General features: G+C 35.1%; 3 protein-coding genes across 7 annotated transcripts in view; 1 reads left to right on the plus strand and 2 right to left on the minus strand.

Moving 5' to 3' along the window:
- On the minus strand, positions 1-15,924 carry LOC120070932 (uncharacterized). Of its 5 annotated transcripts, XM_090310595.1 has the most exons (5): positions 15,785-15,924; positions 15,364-15,434; positions 2,294-2,437; positions 338-522; positions 1-241 (listed from the first exon to the last, which is right to left on the minus strand). In XM_090310595.1, the coding sequence occupies exons 2-5, from the start codon at positions 15,368-15,370 to the stop codon at positions 233-235; spliced, it is 345 nt and encodes a 114-aa protein (XP_090166721.1). In that variant the 5' UTR covers positions 15,371-15,434; positions 15,785-15,924; the 3' UTR covers positions 1-232. The 5 variants fall into 5 exon arrangements, with proteins under 5 accessions (XP_090166721.1, XP_038878774.1, XP_038878773.1 ...); XM_039022846.2 differs by lacking the exons at positions 15,364-15,434; positions 15,785-15,924 and adding an exon at positions 2,951-3,082; XM_039022845.2 differs by lacking the exons at positions 15,364-15,434; positions 15,785-15,924 and adding an exon at positions 2,902-3,075.
- GRF6 (growth-regulating factor 6) lies at positions 13,463-14,725 on the plus strand. Its single transcript, XM_039022974.2, has 3 exons — positions 13,463-13,755; positions 13,826-14,210; positions 14,305-14,725. The coding sequence occupies exons 1-3, from the start codon at positions 13,572-13,574 to the stop codon at positions 14,723-14,725; spliced, it is 990 nt and encodes a 329-aa protein (XP_038878902.1). The 5' UTR covers positions 13,463-13,571.
- ELF8 (binding protein) overlaps positions 15,549-20,342 on the minus strand; it is a 13,234-nt gene continuing 8,440 nt past the window's right edge. Inside the window, exons 14-24 of the mRNA XM_039022973.2 lie at positions 20,043-20,309; positions 19,882-19,962; positions 19,646-19,804; positions 19,293-19,388; positions 18,709-18,810; positions 18,500-18,607; positions 18,160-18,384; positions 17,552-17,818; positions 17,378-17,449; positions 16,535-16,852; positions 15,549-16,146 (exon numbers count right to left, since the gene is read on the minus strand). Of these exons, the coding sequence (XP_038878901.1) occupies positions 16,003-16,146; positions 16,535-16,852; positions 17,378-17,449; positions 17,552-17,818; positions 18,160-18,384; positions 18,500-18,607; positions 18,709-18,810; positions 19,293-19,388; positions 19,646-19,804; positions 19,882-19,962; positions 20,043-20,309 (1,839 nt within the window). The 3' untranslated portion in view covers positions 15,549-16,002. The remainder of the gene's footprint in view (positions 16,147-16,534; positions 16,853-17,377; positions 17,450-17,551; positions 17,819-18,159; positions 18,385-18,499; positions 18,608-18,708; positions 18,811-19,292; positions 19,389-19,645; positions 19,805-19,881; positions 19,963-20,042; positions 20,310-20,342) is intronic.

Here is a 20,342-nt window from a genome sequence, read left to right on the forward strand (position 1 = left end):
TGACTACAAGAAAAAGTTAAAAACTAAAACGTTCTCCAAAGTACACAATATACAAATTTCAAACAACTATCTTCAAAGTTTAAGTAACATAAAAGCAAATAACAAGCCAAACACTTAATAATAACATAGTAACATATTCCAAAAGTCCAATCAATACAAACAAATTTGTTCGCTTGTCAATCATTATTCTCCTTCTCCTTGTTTTTTGCATTTGCCGCTCCGTTCAATCCTGTTATGAAGACTAAGAAACAAATTATAAACTTGTTAGTAGTTACTATAATAAATATATGAATAAATATGTTAAGAAAATACATAAATATGTTTAGAATATACGAACCTTCCTCTTCATCTTCAATTTTCTCCAAGTATTGTCGTAAACCAATGCTAATTTGTTCAGAACGTAACCAGTTTTGTGTACATAGTTTTGTGCACATACAAGTGCCTCAACAGTGGTTGGAGATAATGAGGTACGAAAAGGATCGATTACTCTCCCACTAGTGCTGAATGCGGAATCAGAAGCAACTGTAGATACCGAAACTGCTAAAAGATCTCGTGCAATTTTGCTAAGAATATTATATCTGGAAGAATTCCCCTTCCATCAATCTAAGATATCAAAGTTATCCTCACGTTTAACACGAGGCTCCAATAAGTAAATATCAACTTCTGAATCCACACTTTGCAAATCATCTTCATCCAAATCTTTAAAATTAAAACGGAAAACCTCTGAAGCACTTGCACTTGTAGTTCTAAATGGAGAACTTTTAGTGGTACATGAAGATTGACCCCTATTAGCAACTGATAGTGACAAATTGTATTCATTGAACAATGCTCTCAAAACACCCTCTACCTTACTTCCTACGGATTTTGCCGCATCAACATCAAATAATTGATTTAGGCAATATAAAAAAAAAAATCCATCTTATAACGAGGGTCCAAAACAAAGGCAACATACAAGAATAAATTTGTTCTATCTTTTTTTTCCCAATACTTATCAAACTTTTCTTGCATTTTCGTTGTCATTTCTTGCAAAAGCACATCATTAGGACCAGTTGCACTTGAATATTTTTTTATGCAATTCTGAACAATATTAATCTCATGGAAGACTGTATTGGAAGTAATATACAAAGACCCTGAAAGCCTAACAATTACTTCATAGAACACTAACAAGAATTTGGTAAATATTCTCGCAATTTCCCAATCCCTAGTGGTTGGTTTTTCCTCCTCATTCATGTAGACTGTGTCGTAATCTTCTAACCTCTCAAATGTATTTTCAAATTTTACAGCTGCCTAAAGCATCAAATAAGTAGAATTCCATCTAGTTGGAACATTAAGACATAACATACTTTTACTATCTATGTTCTCCTCTTTGATACACTTCTTAAATGTGGAAAGTCGAGCAGTAGAAGATCTAACAAACCTCACAGCATCTCAAATTCGAACCAATGAATGATTAACATCTTTTAGGTCATCGCATACAATTAATTTCAATATATGTGCACAACATCGAACATGCAAGAATTCACCATCTAACACCAACCCATGTTTAAAACGCTTCTTCAAATAAGCAATGGCAGTATCATTTGACGAAGCATTATCAACTGTCAATGTCATAACCCTTTCAATACCCCACTGTTGTAGACATTTCTCAACCTCTTTTTCTATCGTCTCCCCTCTATGATTGTCAATTTGAGTGAAATTAAGAATTCTCTTATGTAATTTCCAGTCTTTATTAATAAAGTGTGCAGTCAAAACTAAATAGTTCATATTTTAGATTGATGACCACGTATTGGTTGTGAGTGACACTCTATATCTTTCTTTCACAAAAATGTCTTTCAACATCTCTTTCGTGCTATCATATATTCCCAAAATATCCTTAGCAATTGTTTTTCGAGAAGGAAGAACAAAATTAGGTTCTACTAACGTCAAAGTCCCATTCACAAACCTCTTAAATCCTTGGTTCTCCACGAATTTAAATGGCAACTCATTTATTACAATCATCTCAACAAGTAGTTTCCGAGCACTCTCAATAGTAAACATCTTATAACTAACGGATGAATATAAACTATCTCCAATACTTTCATTCTTCTTAACGGCCAACTTACTTTGTGTTACATCTAACTTACACTTCTTAATCTGATAAGAATTTTTTTTACAGTAGTTTTCAATATGCATTCTCATAGTTGAATTTCCATTCCTTCTAGGATGACATGCATACACCATACCACAATAGTTACATTTAGCATGTGGATCATCATCACTATATTTAGAACATTTAGTAAAGTAGATCACATACCATAGATGATTTTTTCCTCTTTCTTCCATTTGCATTTTGAAACTGTCTCCTCACTTTCATCTTTTCGTGGTGGTGTTGGTGGTGGCATCACAACAACATCATCATTGGAATCGTTGCTCTTGCTCAAGCTCATTATGATGATACCTATAAAGGGGAAAATAGAGAGAAAACTTATTACCATCAAATAAATGAGATTAAAATTCTATGAAAATCATTTACTTAAACTCAAAATTCAAATATTCCATTCCCTCCTTCGGCCTCCACCACATATTCCTTTTTTTATTATTTAAAGAAAAATTTAAAATTCAAACATAAAGTCAAGTGAAAAAAAACTAGGAAACAGAAACTTGAATGTCAAACGGAATGGGTGGAAAGAAATTGGAATCTTCTGTGGAGATCGTCGATGTCAAGGGAGAAGGAGAACTGATGGAAGGTGAAGAGATGGAAGCTGAAACGTGAAACCTGAACGGAGGGAAATGGAATCGGAACCGTCGTCGTCGACGTTGAGGGAAGGAGGGAGAACTAGGGGAAGGTGAAGACTGAAGAGATAAAGACGAAGAGATGGTTATTGAACGGCGAACGTGAATGGCTGAGGCTGAAGACGAAACCTGAGGTCGTGAACGTCGAGTGACAACTGAGGGAAGGTGAAGCTGAAACCTGAGGCTAAGGTCTTGAACGCGAACGGCGAACAGCTGAGGCTAAAGATGAAAAGATGAAATTGAATGACAAACGCGAATGGTTGAAGCTAAAGTGAAAACGAAGAGATGAAATACGTGAGCGGCCCGAACCCTAAACATATATATATATATATATATATATATATTTATTTATAATTTTATATATTTATATTAAAACGGTTTGGTTCGGTTTAGGAATCGGTTTTCAAACTTGGAATCGAACCGAACCGTTTAAATTCGATTTTAACATTCCAACGAACCGCATCAAACCAAATTTTTCGATTTTGTTGATAAATCGGTTCGGTTCTATTCGATTTTGCAAATTGATTCGGTTTATGCAATTTTGCTATCCACCCCTAAAAGTGATAAATTGTTTCGTACCCGAGGGGAAAAATCCTATTTATAGATTTTTATTACAAGTAGAGGTAAAAAGGAAAATAAGCTGGTCGAAGAAGTATGGCCTCACCAACCTCCTAAATCTTGAACATGAATATTCGAATTAAAGAACTTAAGAAAATATATGGAAAAGAATCGGGTAATATGAAATTGATAAGAAATAAAGGTTTGGAATATATGGGTTGAGAGAAATTGGTTGCACAAAACATAGAGCTCGTCGGAGAAGGTGCTTCCCATCACCTTCAACCATGGGTTCCACTTCATGAGTATCACTTTCTTCTTCATCTTCCTTCAGATCGGATCGCACAATCTCGAGGTCGGAGGTACTAAAATTTTCTTCCCTTACAACTTCCACGCAACCGATTGGAACTAGGGTTTTAAAGTTTTTAATCCCTTCGCCCATGGTCGCATACTTCTTCAATATCATATTTTCTCTATCTTAATTGTTTTCATTTTCTTCAATTTTGTTGATTACATGGGTCTCAATGAGATTTTTCCTAAAATTGTCGTCGAGATTTTCTATTTCGAAAGTTTCCAACTGAGATTTCTTTTCTTCAGTATGCAAACTCAATTATTCTTGAATTCCTACAAATGATTTGATATTTGAACTAAACTTTAGGTCATTTTTCTCAATGAACATTGAACTTCTTTTGTTATTTTCTTTACATTCTCCAATGCTATAGGATCAAAGTAGTCATTTTGTTGGGTTCTTGAGTATGTTTTATCTCATAATATGTATAGGACTTATTCTTTTGTTTTCTTGAATAGGAACCAATCAACCTTTCTTGGTCATGTTTCTTAACCAAAAGAGTAATTTCAGGCCTTGAACGTTCTTCTTTGATTGTAAAAATTCATTCTCGATGATTTTTTAACTTTCTTATTTCTTAACTTGAATTTTAAAGGGTTCACCCTAAATATATGTAGGTTTTTTTGCAACAAACACAACACTCAAAGTTCCCTTTTATGATCGTTGTCGCCAAAATTATTTTAGTTTTCCACTGGCGGCTATCAACATTGGCCCAGGCAATTATTCTGATACCAAATTGATGTGGCCTAAAGAGATAAAAGGAGAATTCTCTCCAATATTCAATCAAAGTCTTTATTATTTACTAAAGCTTAAAGATTAAATTGTTATCGATTTGAAAGTGTTGGAAATGGCAGGACCCTCAGAACGACGAATAGTGAACCATCAAGGCACGATGGTCAAGCGAAGAGAAAAAACCTGCAAAATATAAACTCATTATAGACTGAGTTGCAGAGCTTGCTCTCTTTAAGACGTTTCGCAGCTGTCTAAGTGTGCAAGCAGGTCAAAAAAATGTCATGTCGTCCCCAGGATAAAACAGCCAAATGAAAACCGATCGGAATATGCATCGTTACCGACCAGAACATACACCCTTTATAAACTCACTGTTCGGAAAGCTAAGATGGAGAAGGAGAGGAAAAATGAAGTGGAAAATGAAAAATTAATTATGTTTGTCGAACTGCTGAAGGTCACGCCTTTTTTTTGTTAAAAATAATAAATAATAAATAATAAAATAATATTTTTATTAAAATTAATCATCACACACACGTCTCGCCCGCCCGACCGGACGAACAATGACGCGCGTGTGAGACATCCACCGAACCCACATTGGTCTATCTTCTCATTCCCTCCAAAACACGGGTACCCCTTGGGACCCAAACCCAAAACATAAGATTGGAGTACATAAAGAAGACTTCCAACACCAAATTTTCCAATGTGGGATTCTCCAACCAAAAAGTTGGTTCCCTCTTGTTTTGAAAAGTTAAATTTTCACCCAACAATCCCCCACTTGGAAATTTAAACAAAAAATAAAAAGAGAGAAGATTTCGATCGAGTAGTTTCAGTCTATACAACACTGTGCATAAGTAAAGGTGTCTTACGACTTGAACCTTTACATAGTGTAGATGATTCGGAATATACTAGAGTAACCCTTGGTTTTAAACTCTATCTCTAGCAGCATCTCACATAGAGTGTTATTAGGGTGTAGTACGAAAGCCCGTGCTTTAAGGCCTAGCACGTGAATCCCAGTTTAGTGAATGCTCTAGAGAGTTTGTCTAAAAACTCCATAGGAAGCGGCCCTCACTTCCACATTCACACAGGTGAGTCTATCAAGAGTATTCATGTAACAAGGTACCCCACTTGTCATCAAGTATAAATTTCATTAAGAACTGAGTTCAACCTTTCTTACGCTTCAGGATATCATGCTCAAACTTTAAGTCATAGGAATGGAACTCTGTGTTTGGTTTAGCATGATTCACTGTATATCACTCATGATCAGTTATTACCCGTTGAACCTGTTTCTTGGGATTTCAAGTCTATAGGTTGGGTTTTCCTCACTGTGATTCATCTTTCGATAGGCATGAGTCCCATCCTTTTTGAGGTTTTGAAAACCTTTTCTCTGGCCAGTCCTTTCGTCAAAGGATCTGCCAAATTTTCATCAGTTTGTATGTGATCCACTCTAACTGTACCAATAGTGAGAAGCTCTCTAATGATATTGTGCTTACAACGTATTTGACATCTCTTTCCGTTGTAGTAACGGTTCTGAACTTTTGCGATTGCTGCAGTACTATCGCAATGGATCAATATGGCTGGTACTAGATTTTCCCATAAGGGAATCTCTTATAGCAGACTTCTAAGCTAGCCTGCTTCTTCACTAGTTGTCGCTAGTGCTATCATTTCTGACTCCATCGTAAATTGGGCTAAAATAGTCAGTTTCTTGAACTTTCAAGAGACAGCTCCGCCAGCTATATTAAAGATATAGCCACTTGTAACCTTTGAATCATCCGAAAGAGAGTTCCAATCAGCATTGCTGAACCCTTTCAAGACAGCGGGAAACTTTTGATAATGTAATCCTAGGTTTTGGGTTTTCTTCAAGTATCTCATGACTCTTTTTATAGCATCTCAATGCTCTTTACTAGGTCTACTTGTAAACCTGCAAAGTAATCCTACAGCGTAAACTATGTCAGGCCTAGTGTAGTCGACAGCGTATCTAAGACTGCCTATGATGCTCGGATAATCAGATTGATTAACACTGTCACTAGTGTTCTTGAACAACTTGACCGTAGGGTCATGAGGAGTACGGGCTAGTTTACACTCAAAGTAATTATATTTCTTTAGAATCTTTTCTATATAGTGAGATTGATCCAAAGAAATTCCCTTTTCATACCTTTTTACTTTTATGCCTAAGATTACACTAGCTTCTCCTAAGTCTTTCATGTCGAAGTTCACACTCAATATTGATTTTACGTCATTTATGACGTGCAAGTTCAACCCAAAGATCAATAAATCATCTACATATAAACACAAGATAGTGCAGAGGTTATTATCAAACTTATAATAGATGCATTTGTCACTTTCATTGACCTTGAAACCTTTAGATAGGATAAGGTTGTCAAATTTTTCATGTCGTTGCTTAGGAGCTTGTTTTAATCCATAGAGAGATTTGTCTAATTTGCACATCTTATTTTCTTGACCATAGACAACAAAACCCTCAGGTTGTTCCATGTAAATCTCTTCTTCAAGTTCACTGTTTAGGAAAGTGGTTTTTACATCCATATGATGTACTACAAGATTATAAAAGGCCGCGAGAGAGAACAGGACATGGATAGAGGTAATTCTAGTGACAGGAGAGAAGGTGTCAAAGTAATCTATGTTTTCTCTTTGTCTATAGCCCTTTGCTACTAACCTAGCTTTAAATTTATCGACATTCCCATCAGGTCTAAGTTTCCTTCTCGAGATCCATTTGCACCCTATTACCTTACATCCTAGGGGAGATCTACTAAGTGCCAAGTTCTATTTGACTTAAGTGAGTCCATCTCATCATTTATGGCTTCTTGCCATAGGTTGGCATCTACTGAGGACAGAGCAGCCCTCAAATCTTTAGGGTCTTCTTCTACATTGTAGGTCAGGAATTCATTTCCGAAATCTTTGACGGTTCTAACTTTTTTGCTTCTTCTAGATTCTTGGTCAGTTTCCTCTCTAGGGTTAGGATTTCTAATTAGGGTTATACTACTTGATCCAGAGCCCCCACTATTCCTTGATTTAAAGAGAAATCTATCTTCAAAGAAGTCGACATCATTTGACTCAATGATCACTTGATTCCCTAGATCATAGAACCTGTAGGCTTTACTATTTAAGGCATAACCTATAAAGACACTCGTAAGCTCTACTAGCCAACTTTCTCCTTTTTGGGTCAAGAATCCTTACAAAGGCTAGACAACCCCAAGTTCTAAAGTAAGACAAGTTTGGTTTCTTATTCTTGAGAATTTCGTAAGGCGAAGTTTTGTTTTTAGATTTTGGTATTCTATTTAGGACATAACACACGGTGAGGATGATTTCACCCCACTAATAAGACACGGCTCCTGAACTAAGTAAAATAGCAACTACTAGCTCAGCTAAAATTCTATTTTTCCTTTCGGCTTTTTCGTTCATTTTAGGAGAATAAAGTGCGGTCTTTTCGTGTATTATTCTATGTGAGTTAAAAAAAAACTCATTAAAACTGTCTGAGTCGTACTCGGTTCCCCTATCACTACAAAGTCTTTTAACCTTTCTATTAAAATGATTCTCTATTTCAGAAACAAAAAGTTTGAACGCATCAAAAGCATCACTTTTGTTTTTCAGTAAGTATACAAAAGTAAAATCAGAGCGGTCGTCAATAAAAGTAATGAAATATCTTTTACTGTTCCGAGTCAAGATGCCATCAAATTCACAAACATTAGAATGAATCGAATCTAGAGGCTCAGAATTCCTAAGTATAGATTTATGCAGAGTTTTAGTAAGTTTAGCCTGACTACAATACTCGCATTTATCAAAATCATTAGTGGATAACTTAGGTATCATTTCCAGCCTAATCATGTTACTAATTAAATTTTTATTCACATGACAGAGTCTAGCATGTCAAATATTCATAGAATACAAAATATACACAGAAGATTTCATTTTATTAAAATCTAAATTTAATTTGAACACTCCCTCAATTGCATACCCTTTCCCTACAAATACATTATTTTTGGTAAGGGTATATAGGTCTGCCCCTATAGTTTGAGTAAACCCGGCTTTGTTGAGGAGATAGGCCGAAACGAAATTCTTTCTTATCTTCAGAGTGTGCAGAACGTCCTTCAACGTGAGGGTCTTTCCAGAGGTAAACTTCAGTTCCACCTCGCCGATTCCAGCAACTTTCATGGAGTGATGATCTCCCAACAGAATATTTGTATCCTTAGTTTCAGTATAAGTTTTAAATAGACTAAGGTCGTGACAGACATGGCGCATAGCACCATTGTCTATCCACCACCCTTCACAACCACCGACAAACACAAACGGAACAGAGCGCCAACGGAACATACACCCTTTCTAAACTCACTGCTCGAAAAGCTAAGATGGAGGAGGAGAGGAAAAATGAAGTGGGAAATGAAGAATTAATTCTGTCTGTCAAATTGCTGAAGGCCATGCCTTTTATAGGCCTTCAGCGTCGAACCGTAGGGAGCGAAAAAAGTTCTCTGCCTCAGAACGTGCGCGAACAGAACGGGATGTGCGGACGAACGCGGACAGAACAGACCGTTTCCTTCTTTTTTCGGTTAAAAAATAATAAAAATAAAATAATATTTTTATTAAAATTAATCATCACATGCGCCTTGCCATGCCCGACTGGTGGCGCATGTGTGGGACGTCCACTAAACCCACATTGGTCTATCTCCTCACTCCCTCCAAAACATGGGTACCCCTTAGGGCCCAAACCCAAAACACAAGATTGAAGTATATAAAAGAGACTTTCAACACTAAATTTTTCAATGTGAGATTCTCCAACCAAAAAAGTAGTTCCCTCTTGTTTTAAAAATTAAATTTTCACCCAATAGAAAGTATGAAGACTAAATTCTTATCGACTAAAATTTAGAAACCAAAAATATTTTTTTTAACAAACTTTTCTTTTTTTCATAGAAAAAACTTCATAAAACCAAAACTTTAAAGAGATGTTTAACATACAAGTTTGACATCTTAAACTGAAAAATGTTAAACACGAAAGATTAGACCGAAGAGTTTGAGTAACCGAGTTTTTTTAAAAAAATAAAATAAAATTATGTTTGAATCAAAAAGTTTAGAAGAATAATACCTAAAATTTGAGTGTAGTTTTAAAAAATTTTGGGTTAATGAAGTATTATATTTAATTGCATTCAATAAATAAATGGTTAGATTTTAAAGTAGTTTCAGTTTTCCATTTTAATTATTTTAACATAGTTAGAAAATTAGTTACCCACTTAACACAATGGCAGTTAATATCATCATCACATCAATGTCTTTTTCTTTTTCTTCGAGCAAACATCAATGTCTATCTTTTTACATTCAAAATTTTAGATAATTTATATCTCGTTTGATAATCGTTTTTTTTAGTTTTTTGTTTTTGAAAATTAAGCCTATATTTTCTTATTTTTTTTACCATAATTTGCATCTTTAAGTATAAGAGTTAAATTATTTGCCAAAATCTAAAAACAAAAACAAATTTCTAAAAAATTTTTTTTTTTAGTTTTCAAAATTTGGCTTGGTTTTTAAATATAGTGGTAGAAAGTAGATAATAAAACAAGAAATCTAGAGGTGGAAGGGGTGTTTGTAGGCTTAATTTCAAGAATTATAAACTAAAAACCAAATGATTATCAAACGGTGGCTTTAAAATTAGCTAACATCTTAAGGTTTATTGAAGGACCTCTAGTATGGTTAACTTTATTAAGGTAATACCAAGTCAAAATGAGCTTAGCTTAATGATATTGGAATGACCCTTGTTCCTAAAAGTTAAAGATTCAATCCTCCACCCCACAATTATTGTACTTAAAAGAGTGGTAAGAACAGCAAACTTATGTTTCCAATCCTACCAAGAAATTTTCAAACACTTATATTTACAAGTTCAGTCATGAACTTTCAAGTTTGTATTTAACAAATCTTTGAACTTTCAATTTTGTATTTAATAAGTCACTAAAATACAAAAGTGTATTTATTTTTAGTATCTAGTCTTTCTTTTTGCGTTGTATTTAATAAGTTATTAATGTATTTGACATCATTTTAAAATTTTGACTCGATTCAACACATAATTGAAAGGTTAGGTTTTGGTTAGATTCACAATCCACTCTTTTAAAATTCTAAGTATGTCAAAGACTCATTAGATATAAAGTTAGACAATTTAATGACCTGTGAGACTTTTTAAGGAGTGTTTAGTTTAAAAAGTTTGTGGGCCATATGATTAAAAAACATCAAATTGGTATCTTTTTAACTCCTTACAGCGTGTACTTCAAAAAAAATAAAAATTTCTTCAGACTCTACAACTTAACTCTTTGTTCAAAAAGTCCGATCAGCCCAACCTATCACAATCCAACTCGAACTGTATGGGTTGGGTTATTATTAAGTTTATGAATTGGATTGGGATGGATTGATTCATAGATTCACTTAAAATAACTCAAACTTATTATTAAGTTTTAAAAGTACGTTTTTATTACTTACAATATAATTACATATACATATACATTTTAATTTTACTTAATTTCATGATTTTCTTAGATTATTTATGCTCCAACAACTATTAAAAAAATACTTTTTAACAATTTAGAAAGAATTTCCATAATATGAATAAATATTGAGTTGCATAAAGATAATTAAATAAAAAAATTATATATAAACATGTTACTTATTTTTCAAACAAAAATTTAATAATGGCCTGAGTATCCCAACCCAAATGTTCTATGATTGAGTTGAGTTAAGTTCATTATTTAGGTTGAATAAACTTACAATCTAAACAATCGAATTTGATAAATAAAAATTAAAAATGAAAACAAAAAAATGTTCTAACTCAACCCAACCCACAAACACCTCAACTCTAAACACTCCTTTTAGTTAACATGACATACACTCAAGGATAATAACAAAAATCCCACAAGATTAAAGATCTCTTCAAACTCAATGACTTAACTCATTGCTACGAATTAGTGGTTGTTCAAAAAATGAGATGACCCGAAGAATCCAATAAACTCAATCCAACCCGTATAGTAAATTGGGTAAAATTGATTCATGTTCTTCTCAAGATAATAACAAAATCCCACAAGAAAGATGGTGAGGTGGAAAGGAAATGGGAAGGAAATAAAATAGAGAAAGGGAGGTGGTTTTTAACAGCAAAAGTAAGCCTGTCAAAGTTCAGAGTGGGGTCCTTTTTTCTTGTACCTTGAAAAGCTATATGCATGTGGTTTGAATCTGTCATTCATTCAGATTCAGATAGCAACTGTCCATAAAAACAGTAATTTTCTACAAGTGCCAAACTTGTAACACAAGCATCCAAACACATTACACTTTCTTCAAACAAAAACCCATCTAAATCCACTTCCTTTTCCTTCTGCCATTGCTGCTTTGAATGTGTTTCTCCCCATTTCTCAACCCTTCAACCTCATCATATAATGATAGGTTCTATCTTCTTAATCTAAAAATTTAAATTAAATTTTTAGAACTTAAATTAATTTAATATGGCATCAAAATAAGAATGTAAGTTCAAATACTACGATTTTGTTTCCTTCATATTTTGTACTTAATAGTTCACAAATAGTTGAACCACTTAAGTGTTGAGATGTATTAAATTGTTACATTTACTTCCGACCAACCACTTCAGAAGTTTTAGATCCGTTTCAATGGTTGAGTATAACCATTTACTTTCAACCAACCATTTCAAGAGCTTTAGATCCACTTCAGAAGTTGAGTTTGCATAGTCAAACTAAACCTTTTAAATTTTCAAAACTTGTGTTGATTTAATATGGTATCAAGACAAGTATAAGTTCAAACTCCTAATACGACAATGTTGTTTTCTTTATATTTCGTATTTAATAGTACACACACAAAAGTAAGTGTTGAAATATATTAATAGTTGCATTAACTTTCGACCTATCACTTCAGGAATTTTAGATCCACTTCGAAGTTGAGTTTGCGTAATCTAGATTTGCAGAACCGAAGATGTCCATCCGTTTGACGAAATATAAATGATAACCCCAAGTTTTTCAAACTCACCTCCCAACCTATGCAATTACTTTTACAAATCTAAACCATCAACCAAAACACAAGTCACATACACACAAGTTTTCTATACACTATTTTCTTTACACAAGACACAGTAAGGTTATTAAAATGGTAAATCAAATATCTTCCAAGAGTTTGGCAAGGTAAAAAGTGTCGAAATAAGGAAGGAAAAGAATCTCTAAGCAGCTAATAGAAAATTAGAGAGTAGATATGTATGAAGTGGTGAAATGTTAAAAGAGATCGGAGAGAACATCAACCAAAAAGTAATACTTGTGTAGTAACTGTAAAGTAGAAGGAAGCACGAAACAGTAAAGAAAGCACTTGGGAAACAAAACAAAGCAAATTTCAGTATCAGTCTGAAACACACAAGAGGAAAAGGATAAAAAGAGAAGAGTGTGTTTCTGTTTTTATCAGAACATAAAAGACCCTTCCCTGAGCAGCTGAATCACTCATTTTTATAAATTTCCAAAATTACAAAAAAGGTCAAATGGTAAGTGGGGGTTGCTGAGAAGGAGAAGTCTGCAAAATTCCGAGAGAAAAGTAAAAGAGATAGAAGCAGACAGTAAAAGCTCAAACCGTACAAACAATATATATATAAAATATCTTTTTTCTTTCTTTCTTCTTCTAAGGCATTGGCTTTCTGACACCAACTCTTTTGTGTCACATTTTATAATAAATTCTCTTAAATCTGTATTTACACTGTTATTTATTTCCCCCTGCTTTAGTTTGTGGGTTTCTGTAGAGATGTCAGAGACAAGAGCTGCAAAAAAAAAAAAGGGGGAAAAAAAAGGCAGTTTCCCTCCACAACCAGAAGTTACAGAGAGATGCAGTCATAATATGAAAACACTTGAACAGACAATAAGAGAGAGAGAGAGAGAGAGAGAGGTGGGCATGCAAGCACTATAATCAGAACCATTAGTTTACCCATGGCTGAAGATTCTGCAACCCAAATGGTCTATTAAATAAATATACAGTATCAGACTTGAGCAATACTCAGAGGGCTCTAGTAATAACCTAAACAGAGGAGGTTTCCCACACTCTTGCTTGGTTTCATCATCTTCCTTAGAGCTCTGTTCTGCCTGTCTTTTGAGGTTCTTGGTTGTTTTTCAACTGATATATAGACTCGTTTCTTTTATCTATTTTAAGTATGAGTACCAGAAATATGCTTCCTTTCACATCAGCTCAGTGGCAAGAGCTTGAACATCAAGCTCTCATCTTCAAATACATGGTTTCTGGTATCCCTATACCTCCTGATCTCCTCTTCAGTATTAAAAGAAGTGCTTTGGACTCTCCTTTCACTTCTAAGCCCTTCCCCCACCATCCTCAACATGGTAAATCAACATCCTTCCCTCTCTCTTTCTCTCTCTTTCTTCCTCTCTGAAATGTTTGTGTTTCATGCAGTTGGATGGAACTATTTGCAGATGAGTTTGGGGAGGAAAATAGACCCAGAACCAGGGAGGTGCAGGAGAACTGATGGGAAAAAGTGGAGATGTTCAAAAGAAGCATATCCAGATTCGAAATACTGTGAGAGACACATGCATAGAGGGAAAAATCGTTCAAGAAAGCCTGTGGATGTTTTGAAAACAACAGCAACAAACGACATAAACCACCTCTCAAATCCAGCATTTTCTTCCTTAAACAACAACTCATCCTTACTCTCCTATCGACCGTTCCCCGCTCATCAAATATCCTCAACTCCTAATGGGAATGGCATATCAACCAAAGACACCAATACCCTCTTGCTTCTTGAACCTGGTTCTTACTCGGACAGAAACCCAGATTACAGGTTTGTAGAACATTCTTCTCTTTGGAGTTGAAGTTTTAACATTACATATTGAGATTCTGAACTTTGTCCATCTTATGTCATTAAAACGAAGTAGGTACACTTACGGGCTAAAGGAGGATGTAGATGAACATGTTTTCTTCTCGCAAGAACCATCTGAAGTCACTGCGAGAACTGATTTCTCTTCGTCCATAGCTAATTCTCTGCAACTGACACCACTAACAATGAGTTGTTCTTCTCTATACCCAAAACAGAACAATAGCTCCTCTTTGCAGAGTGATCAATCATGTTATCAGCTTCATCAGAGCCTCACAGACCCTTTGAAGCAACAAAAGAGAGATGAATCACAGAAGACCATTCATCGATTCTTCGATGAATGGCCTCCAAAAGAAAGAGGATCATGGCTTGATTTCAACAATAAATCGTCAAATACTAGCTCAGTTTCCACCACTCGGCTCTCAATTTCCATTCCCACAGCTTCAAACGACTTCCCCATTTTCAGATCAAAAAATCCATAGTGAAACCTAGCCCCAAACTCCCAATTTTATTTTCTTTGACCTTTCTCTTTCTCTAAAGTTAGCTTGTTCCTGTGCAGTTTGTTCCTGTGCTTGATCTCCAGGGTGACCCCAGCTGTTCCTAGTTGAATTTTGTTTTGTTCCCAGGGATGTACTTCCCTGCTGAGTTTTCACCCCTTATTTTTTCTTATGTAGGGTGTGGTTGAATTGGGCCATGGGTTGTTTATTAAACGAATGTTCCATCTTTTTTGTGTACTTGTTGACTTTTCTACATCACTTCTTACGTAGGAGGTTTCTTATCACTTGGACAATGCTGCTAGACCATGGGGCTCAAACTTAGTGGAATAGTCTGCCTAAACTGATTATATTGAAGGGAAGATGATATAAAATTCAACTTCCCCAAAATCCATTTTCTTATACTTGTCCCAGCAACTAAATTGCATAAAGTAGGGAAAATATAGGCAATCTGCTGGTTACAAAAGTGAAGGTACCAAAATTATAACAGTTGCAACTTTCAATGTCAGTAGTTTTACTGCCCATCCTCAATTGTTAGCATACAAATAGGAACGTTTCCATATTTAAACAAAATATATTTTTGTAAAGCATTGCAAGGAAAGGTAAACAATGCTTCTACGACTAACCTGCCATCGATATAATGAAAATTCAGAGTGGCAGCAGAGTTGGTGTTGTTGGCACATAAAACAACGCGTCCCTGAAATCTCCAACAATAAGACTAAGATAAGATTGGATTCAGTTCCATTTATTAGCAATAAATAAAGATTTAAGTGAGGAGTCAAGGCAACCTTCGAAAATCTTTAATAACCTGTTACAGAAAAACAAAACCCCTCTTTTTTTCTACTAATTAATCAACGGTAAAAATTACATGATAAACAAGAAATACAATTTCTTTACTCTACTCGTGTTAGTCCTGAATGCAAGTCATCAGTCCATCTCTCTATCTAATTTCCAATTGTTATAGAACCACTAACTACATAAATACAGAACAAACTTCACTAAGTTGAGGGGCTTATCAGGTGAGAGAGAGAGATATTTTAAATTTACTTTTCTTTTGGCCGTAACATCACAAAAGGTTTAGTCAAGACATTGATGCCTCAGGACGCTGGCAGTAGAAGCAGCCAATGTAGTTGTAATAATCCATCAAGTTGCTTCCTTTCACCTTAACTTTAAGGGCAGCTGGTACGACGTGATTGGGATATCTATTAAACTCCTGAACCAAGTTTGAGAGTCAATGATGGTATCCAGTTTGGATTATTGCTATCTCATCTGATTTCTCCATCACTATCCTCAAGTCCTGCAGAGTTTTCTCTTTGAAGTCTTGACTCTCGCTGTGTATCCTTAGGCTCATCCTCTTCAGATTCCGACCAGGTGGCCCTTCGTCTGGCAGCATTGGATGAAGGTACACCCTGCAATTTCAAAAGTAAAAAATAACTAAATGACTCAAACCAAACTAATTGAGTAAAATACCTAAGAGTATATAAAAGCATTGGTCTAGCCCGCATACAAAAACGAGAGCCACTTTATATAAATATAAATCAGCAGTTACTTTGATTAGCAATTCAACCTCAACAATGGAGACTTTAGAAAGGACGGGCAAATCGAATCTAAATTATGATCATGAAGAAACTAGGTGAGATATATTAAACCCTTTTTGTTAATAAGAACACCATTGTTCCTCTAACCCTAGATGCAATGATTTAAAGCACAAATTAGGTGCAGTAGCAAGAGGCAGTATCAAGAGTCGGAGATGCTAATATTTTCTCAAAGCTAATATCAAGGAATAGTATATATTACCGCTTCATCCTCAGCATCAGAATCTTCAAGCCCAGCTTCAGCAAGAACATCTTGATCATTCCCTTCTAAATCATCTCCCTGATCATTCATTTGGCTCCGGGATTCCCTATAACTTATGTTATTATCTCCGTTGTCTAGTTCTTGATCATCCATCATATCATTGTCAGCCTCCTCTGTCTCATAATGTGATTTCCCCTTCCTGTCTTTCTTTCTCCTCTTTCCACCTTTCCTTCTCCTCTTCTCACTATTACCAGCTTCATCATCATCAATCTCTGACCTCTCTCTTCGTTTACCAGGTGTGGTGCTCTTCCATTGCTCCTGGAGAAAGTTTAGATCACATACCTTTAAGCTTTGATTCTCCAGTTAAATATCTCAATCGACCAAGAAGGAAAAACATCACTTGAAATAAAAGCACTACAGGTTAAAATAGTCATCCAAATAACATGCAACAGAATATCACATCAACTTCTTATGACAAAAAGTGTAGCATTACTCAGAACTACACAACTGTAGTGCGTACATGCGAACTCAAGCATAGAACCCTGCTCTAATGCGAATTATGCTACAAACAAATAAAAGGAATTTATCTAAAATATTGCACCATAGAAAAGGTAAAATGCATCAACTTTCCCTCTAAACTACTAAACTCCGTTTGAAACCATAAACTCCTGCCTACCATGATAAATAAATGAATGAAGAAGAGTGTCTGAACACAATTCCTTCAGCACTTTCGCTTACTAATACAAAGCAGTTACTCAAAAATGAATTCCCTTTCAAATTTTTTAAGCTCTGTGATAATATAAATCAAATACTCAAAGAAACAATATAATTCAAAACAATTACCTTCACACGTTTAAAATGCTGCTCCTGTTGCATCATCCGTTTTTCCTCATCTTCCAGTTTTCTCCTCTCCAACTGTTATAGCAAATAATATCAGACAAGAATTCATCATTCACAATAAATAAATGTGTTTTATAAATAGGAATAGATACAACTTATGAAATTAACAATTCGCACTTGAAATTTCCTTTGCTCATCTGCCTTACGGCGGGCATCCTCCGCCAATGCAACTTGACGTGCAAGTTCTTGTCTTTGACGGATCTGCTGCTCTTCATGTTCTGCTGCTTTGAGGTGAACTCCTGCAGCCTCCAGTAAGTGCTTACAGTAACCAACATGAGTATCAATCTTCTTCTCATCAAAGCCATGAAAGTGGAGGTTGGAAGCTGCAGATAACTGACTAAAAACACGAACAGCATTTTCCAACTCCGCTACTGTTGAGCGCACCTAATAAATTTCAATGGGGCAAAAAAAAAATTAATGCAACACCCAAGCAAAAGGGGAGAACATGTGGGGTCAAAGATTGAGGCAGCATAATGGGATAACATAATTTGTAATGTAAAGCATTACTATGAACAAATTCATAATTTACATGGCTTTACAACTCAATTATACCATAGACACAAGGAGCTAAATAACTGATATAGCAAGCAAAAACTTGAGGGAATGATGAGCATATTTCCAGGATAACTTATTAATGAATTCAGGCCTCCTTATCGAGATAAAGAAATTTCTCCACAGATATACAACATCAATAAATATTTAAGCCAAAAATATAGAGAAAACACCTCATCTGCTGTCCTTTTTGTCTTTTGTAGTGTTGAAGCTGAAAACTTCTGCATTGCTACACCAGCATCAAATCTTAAAGTGTAATTTGAAGGTGCCAAGTGGATAGCTCTTAGTAGGGTCTTTTTGCAGTCTTGCCATTGTTCGGCTTCATAATATGTACGAGCTAGATATAGAAGAATTTGATAATCCGTATTGTAATAAAACTTCCGCAAGCAATTTTGATACTGCAAGATAACATTTGGCATTAATTCATGGATAAAATAATGACAATGACTTTTTATTAGTAAGATTAGGACAGGACACCTACAATTCAACTGTGGACAAGGTATAAATACATACCATTTTAACAGCTAATGAAAAATTTCCTTGAGCAAAATAGACATGTGCCAAATTGATCCACACATCTGGCATCTGAACAAAAATATTCCCACTTGCAGCTTCTTGAACCTACAACAGCTAAAAAGTTAGCAACAGGTGCTAATGGCCTTAATTTTACAAATAGCAGGTTCTAAAAGGTTCTAGTATGAAGTAACAATACGAGTGCTCACTTGTGTAAAAATATCTTTTGAAACATCGAATTGACCTTTTTCAGCCAAGATTACCCCAGCTCCATTAGCAGCATACAAATTAGCTGGATGTTGTACCAGAACCTGCTCAATTAAAGATTGAATACCAACCATTAAACTGCAAGATCAAGGACAGGAATCACAATTTACAATAAGGAAAAACGGAAGATTCAACAAGGGCACCACAGAGTTACGAGATTGGAGTCCTCACAAATATTTGAACTTCTTTATCTGTTCAAACTAAGGCATTGAAAAACTCATATACAGCAAAAAAAACATATTTTAAAACTTCGCTTATAGAATATCACACATACTCTTTTTAATAGAAAGTAATACGTCCATCATCGTCCATTTAAACAACTGCAATAAATGTGTCTTTTAATCAGAAAAATTCAAGTATATGATATAAGATGCTGAACTTCATTCCATCAACTTTGATAGATCAACGTTGTTTAAATTTAATGAAAAAGCCAGCAGAAACATTCAACCATGTGTGGATATTGAATCAACCATCGGGACTTAATTGACAAAATAAACAGCCAGATGACAGAGAACTGAAAACATACCCTTGTATATAGTTCCTTGGATTTTTCCAAATGAGTAGCCTCCAACTTGGGATTTCTTTTTTCATTTCGAAGTGCAGCAAAGTAGTTCCAGTTCCCCTGTCCAACGTTAAAAGAAAAAACAGAGAAAATAAAAATGATGTTTCAATGGGAAATAAAGATGATAATGCTGAAAGTAATTTGAAAACACCAATAACGCTCTAGAAGCTTTATATAACCAATACAAGGTGGGATGCAAGTGTGATTTCCAGAAAGATGGCACATTGGAAATTTACAGAAGCTACACATTCCTTAGAATCAAGATAGTAATATTTGACAAGAACTAAAATGAATGTGCACAATTAAAAGTAACCCACCAGAGAAAGAGTTGCATAAGAATCCTTTCCATCAGTGGCTTCACCTGCAGCCCGGAAAGTTTCTTTTGCCCTAACCCAATCATCATTTTTTAACTCAAGCTCGCCAAGCATAGACAAGGCATTTGAGCACTTGTCATTCACTTTCAGAGCATCATTAACCTATGAGAGGAACATATTATTAAGAATACAAAATTTATTTCAAGACAGAAGTAGATGTGCCAGAAGAGTTAACAGACCAATTCGATGCTTAATTGAACATAATTTCTAGCTTTTGCAATGGATGCAAGCCTCAGGTAAGCATCTACATAGTCTGGATACTGTAACGAAGACAGGAGATGTTAAAAGCCAAGTGCAATAATGAACCCCAAAGAGCTATTAATATAGAACTAACACATACCTTAAACAAAATCAAGCGGTAGAGTACACTTGCAACTTCAATTTTATGCAATTGCTCTAATAATCGAGCCAGGTTAAATAGACTTGTGACTTTCTTCCATGGTAGTACAATTGAACGACCTTCCCTCTCCAGTTGATAAAATAATTCCACGTCCTTGTATTGAAGAACAGACGCACTTGCTTCAATAGCAGGGCATCTCACTTTACCATCAATAAAATCTAGCCAAATTCCATCACCTAAAGCCTCCTTGAAAATTTTCTCCGCAAGCTGACAAGAATAGGAAGTAAGAAAGAAAATAAA

This window comes from Benincasa hispida, chromosome 2 (genome assembly GCF_027475165.1).
Source record: "Benincasa hispida cultivar pf3 chromosome 2, pf3_genome.v1.1, whole genome shotgun sequence".
NCBI classification, from domain to species: domain Eukaryota; kingdom Viridiplantae; phylum Streptophyta; class Magnoliopsida; order Cucurbitales; family Cucurbitaceae; genus Benincasa; species Benincasa hispida.

Coding starts and splice junctions, on each gene's coding strand:
- LOC120070932 (XM_090310595.1), bottom strand. Junction 523..2,293: donor AGAGGAAAAAATCATCTATG/GTATGTGATCTA, acceptor CGGTATCTACAG/TTGCTTCTGATTCCGCATTC.
- GRF6 (XM_039022974.2), top strand. CDS start 13,572: ATGAGTACCAGAAATATGCTTCCTTTCACATCAGCTCAGTGGCAAGAG. Junction 13,756..13,825: donor CCCCCACCATCCTCAACATG/GTAAATCAACAT, acceptor TGTTTCATGCAG/TTGGATGGAACTATTTGCAG. Junction 14,211..14,304: donor GACAGAAACCCAGATTACAG/GTTTGTAGAACA, acceptor AAAACGAAGTAG/GTACACTTACGGGCTAAAGG.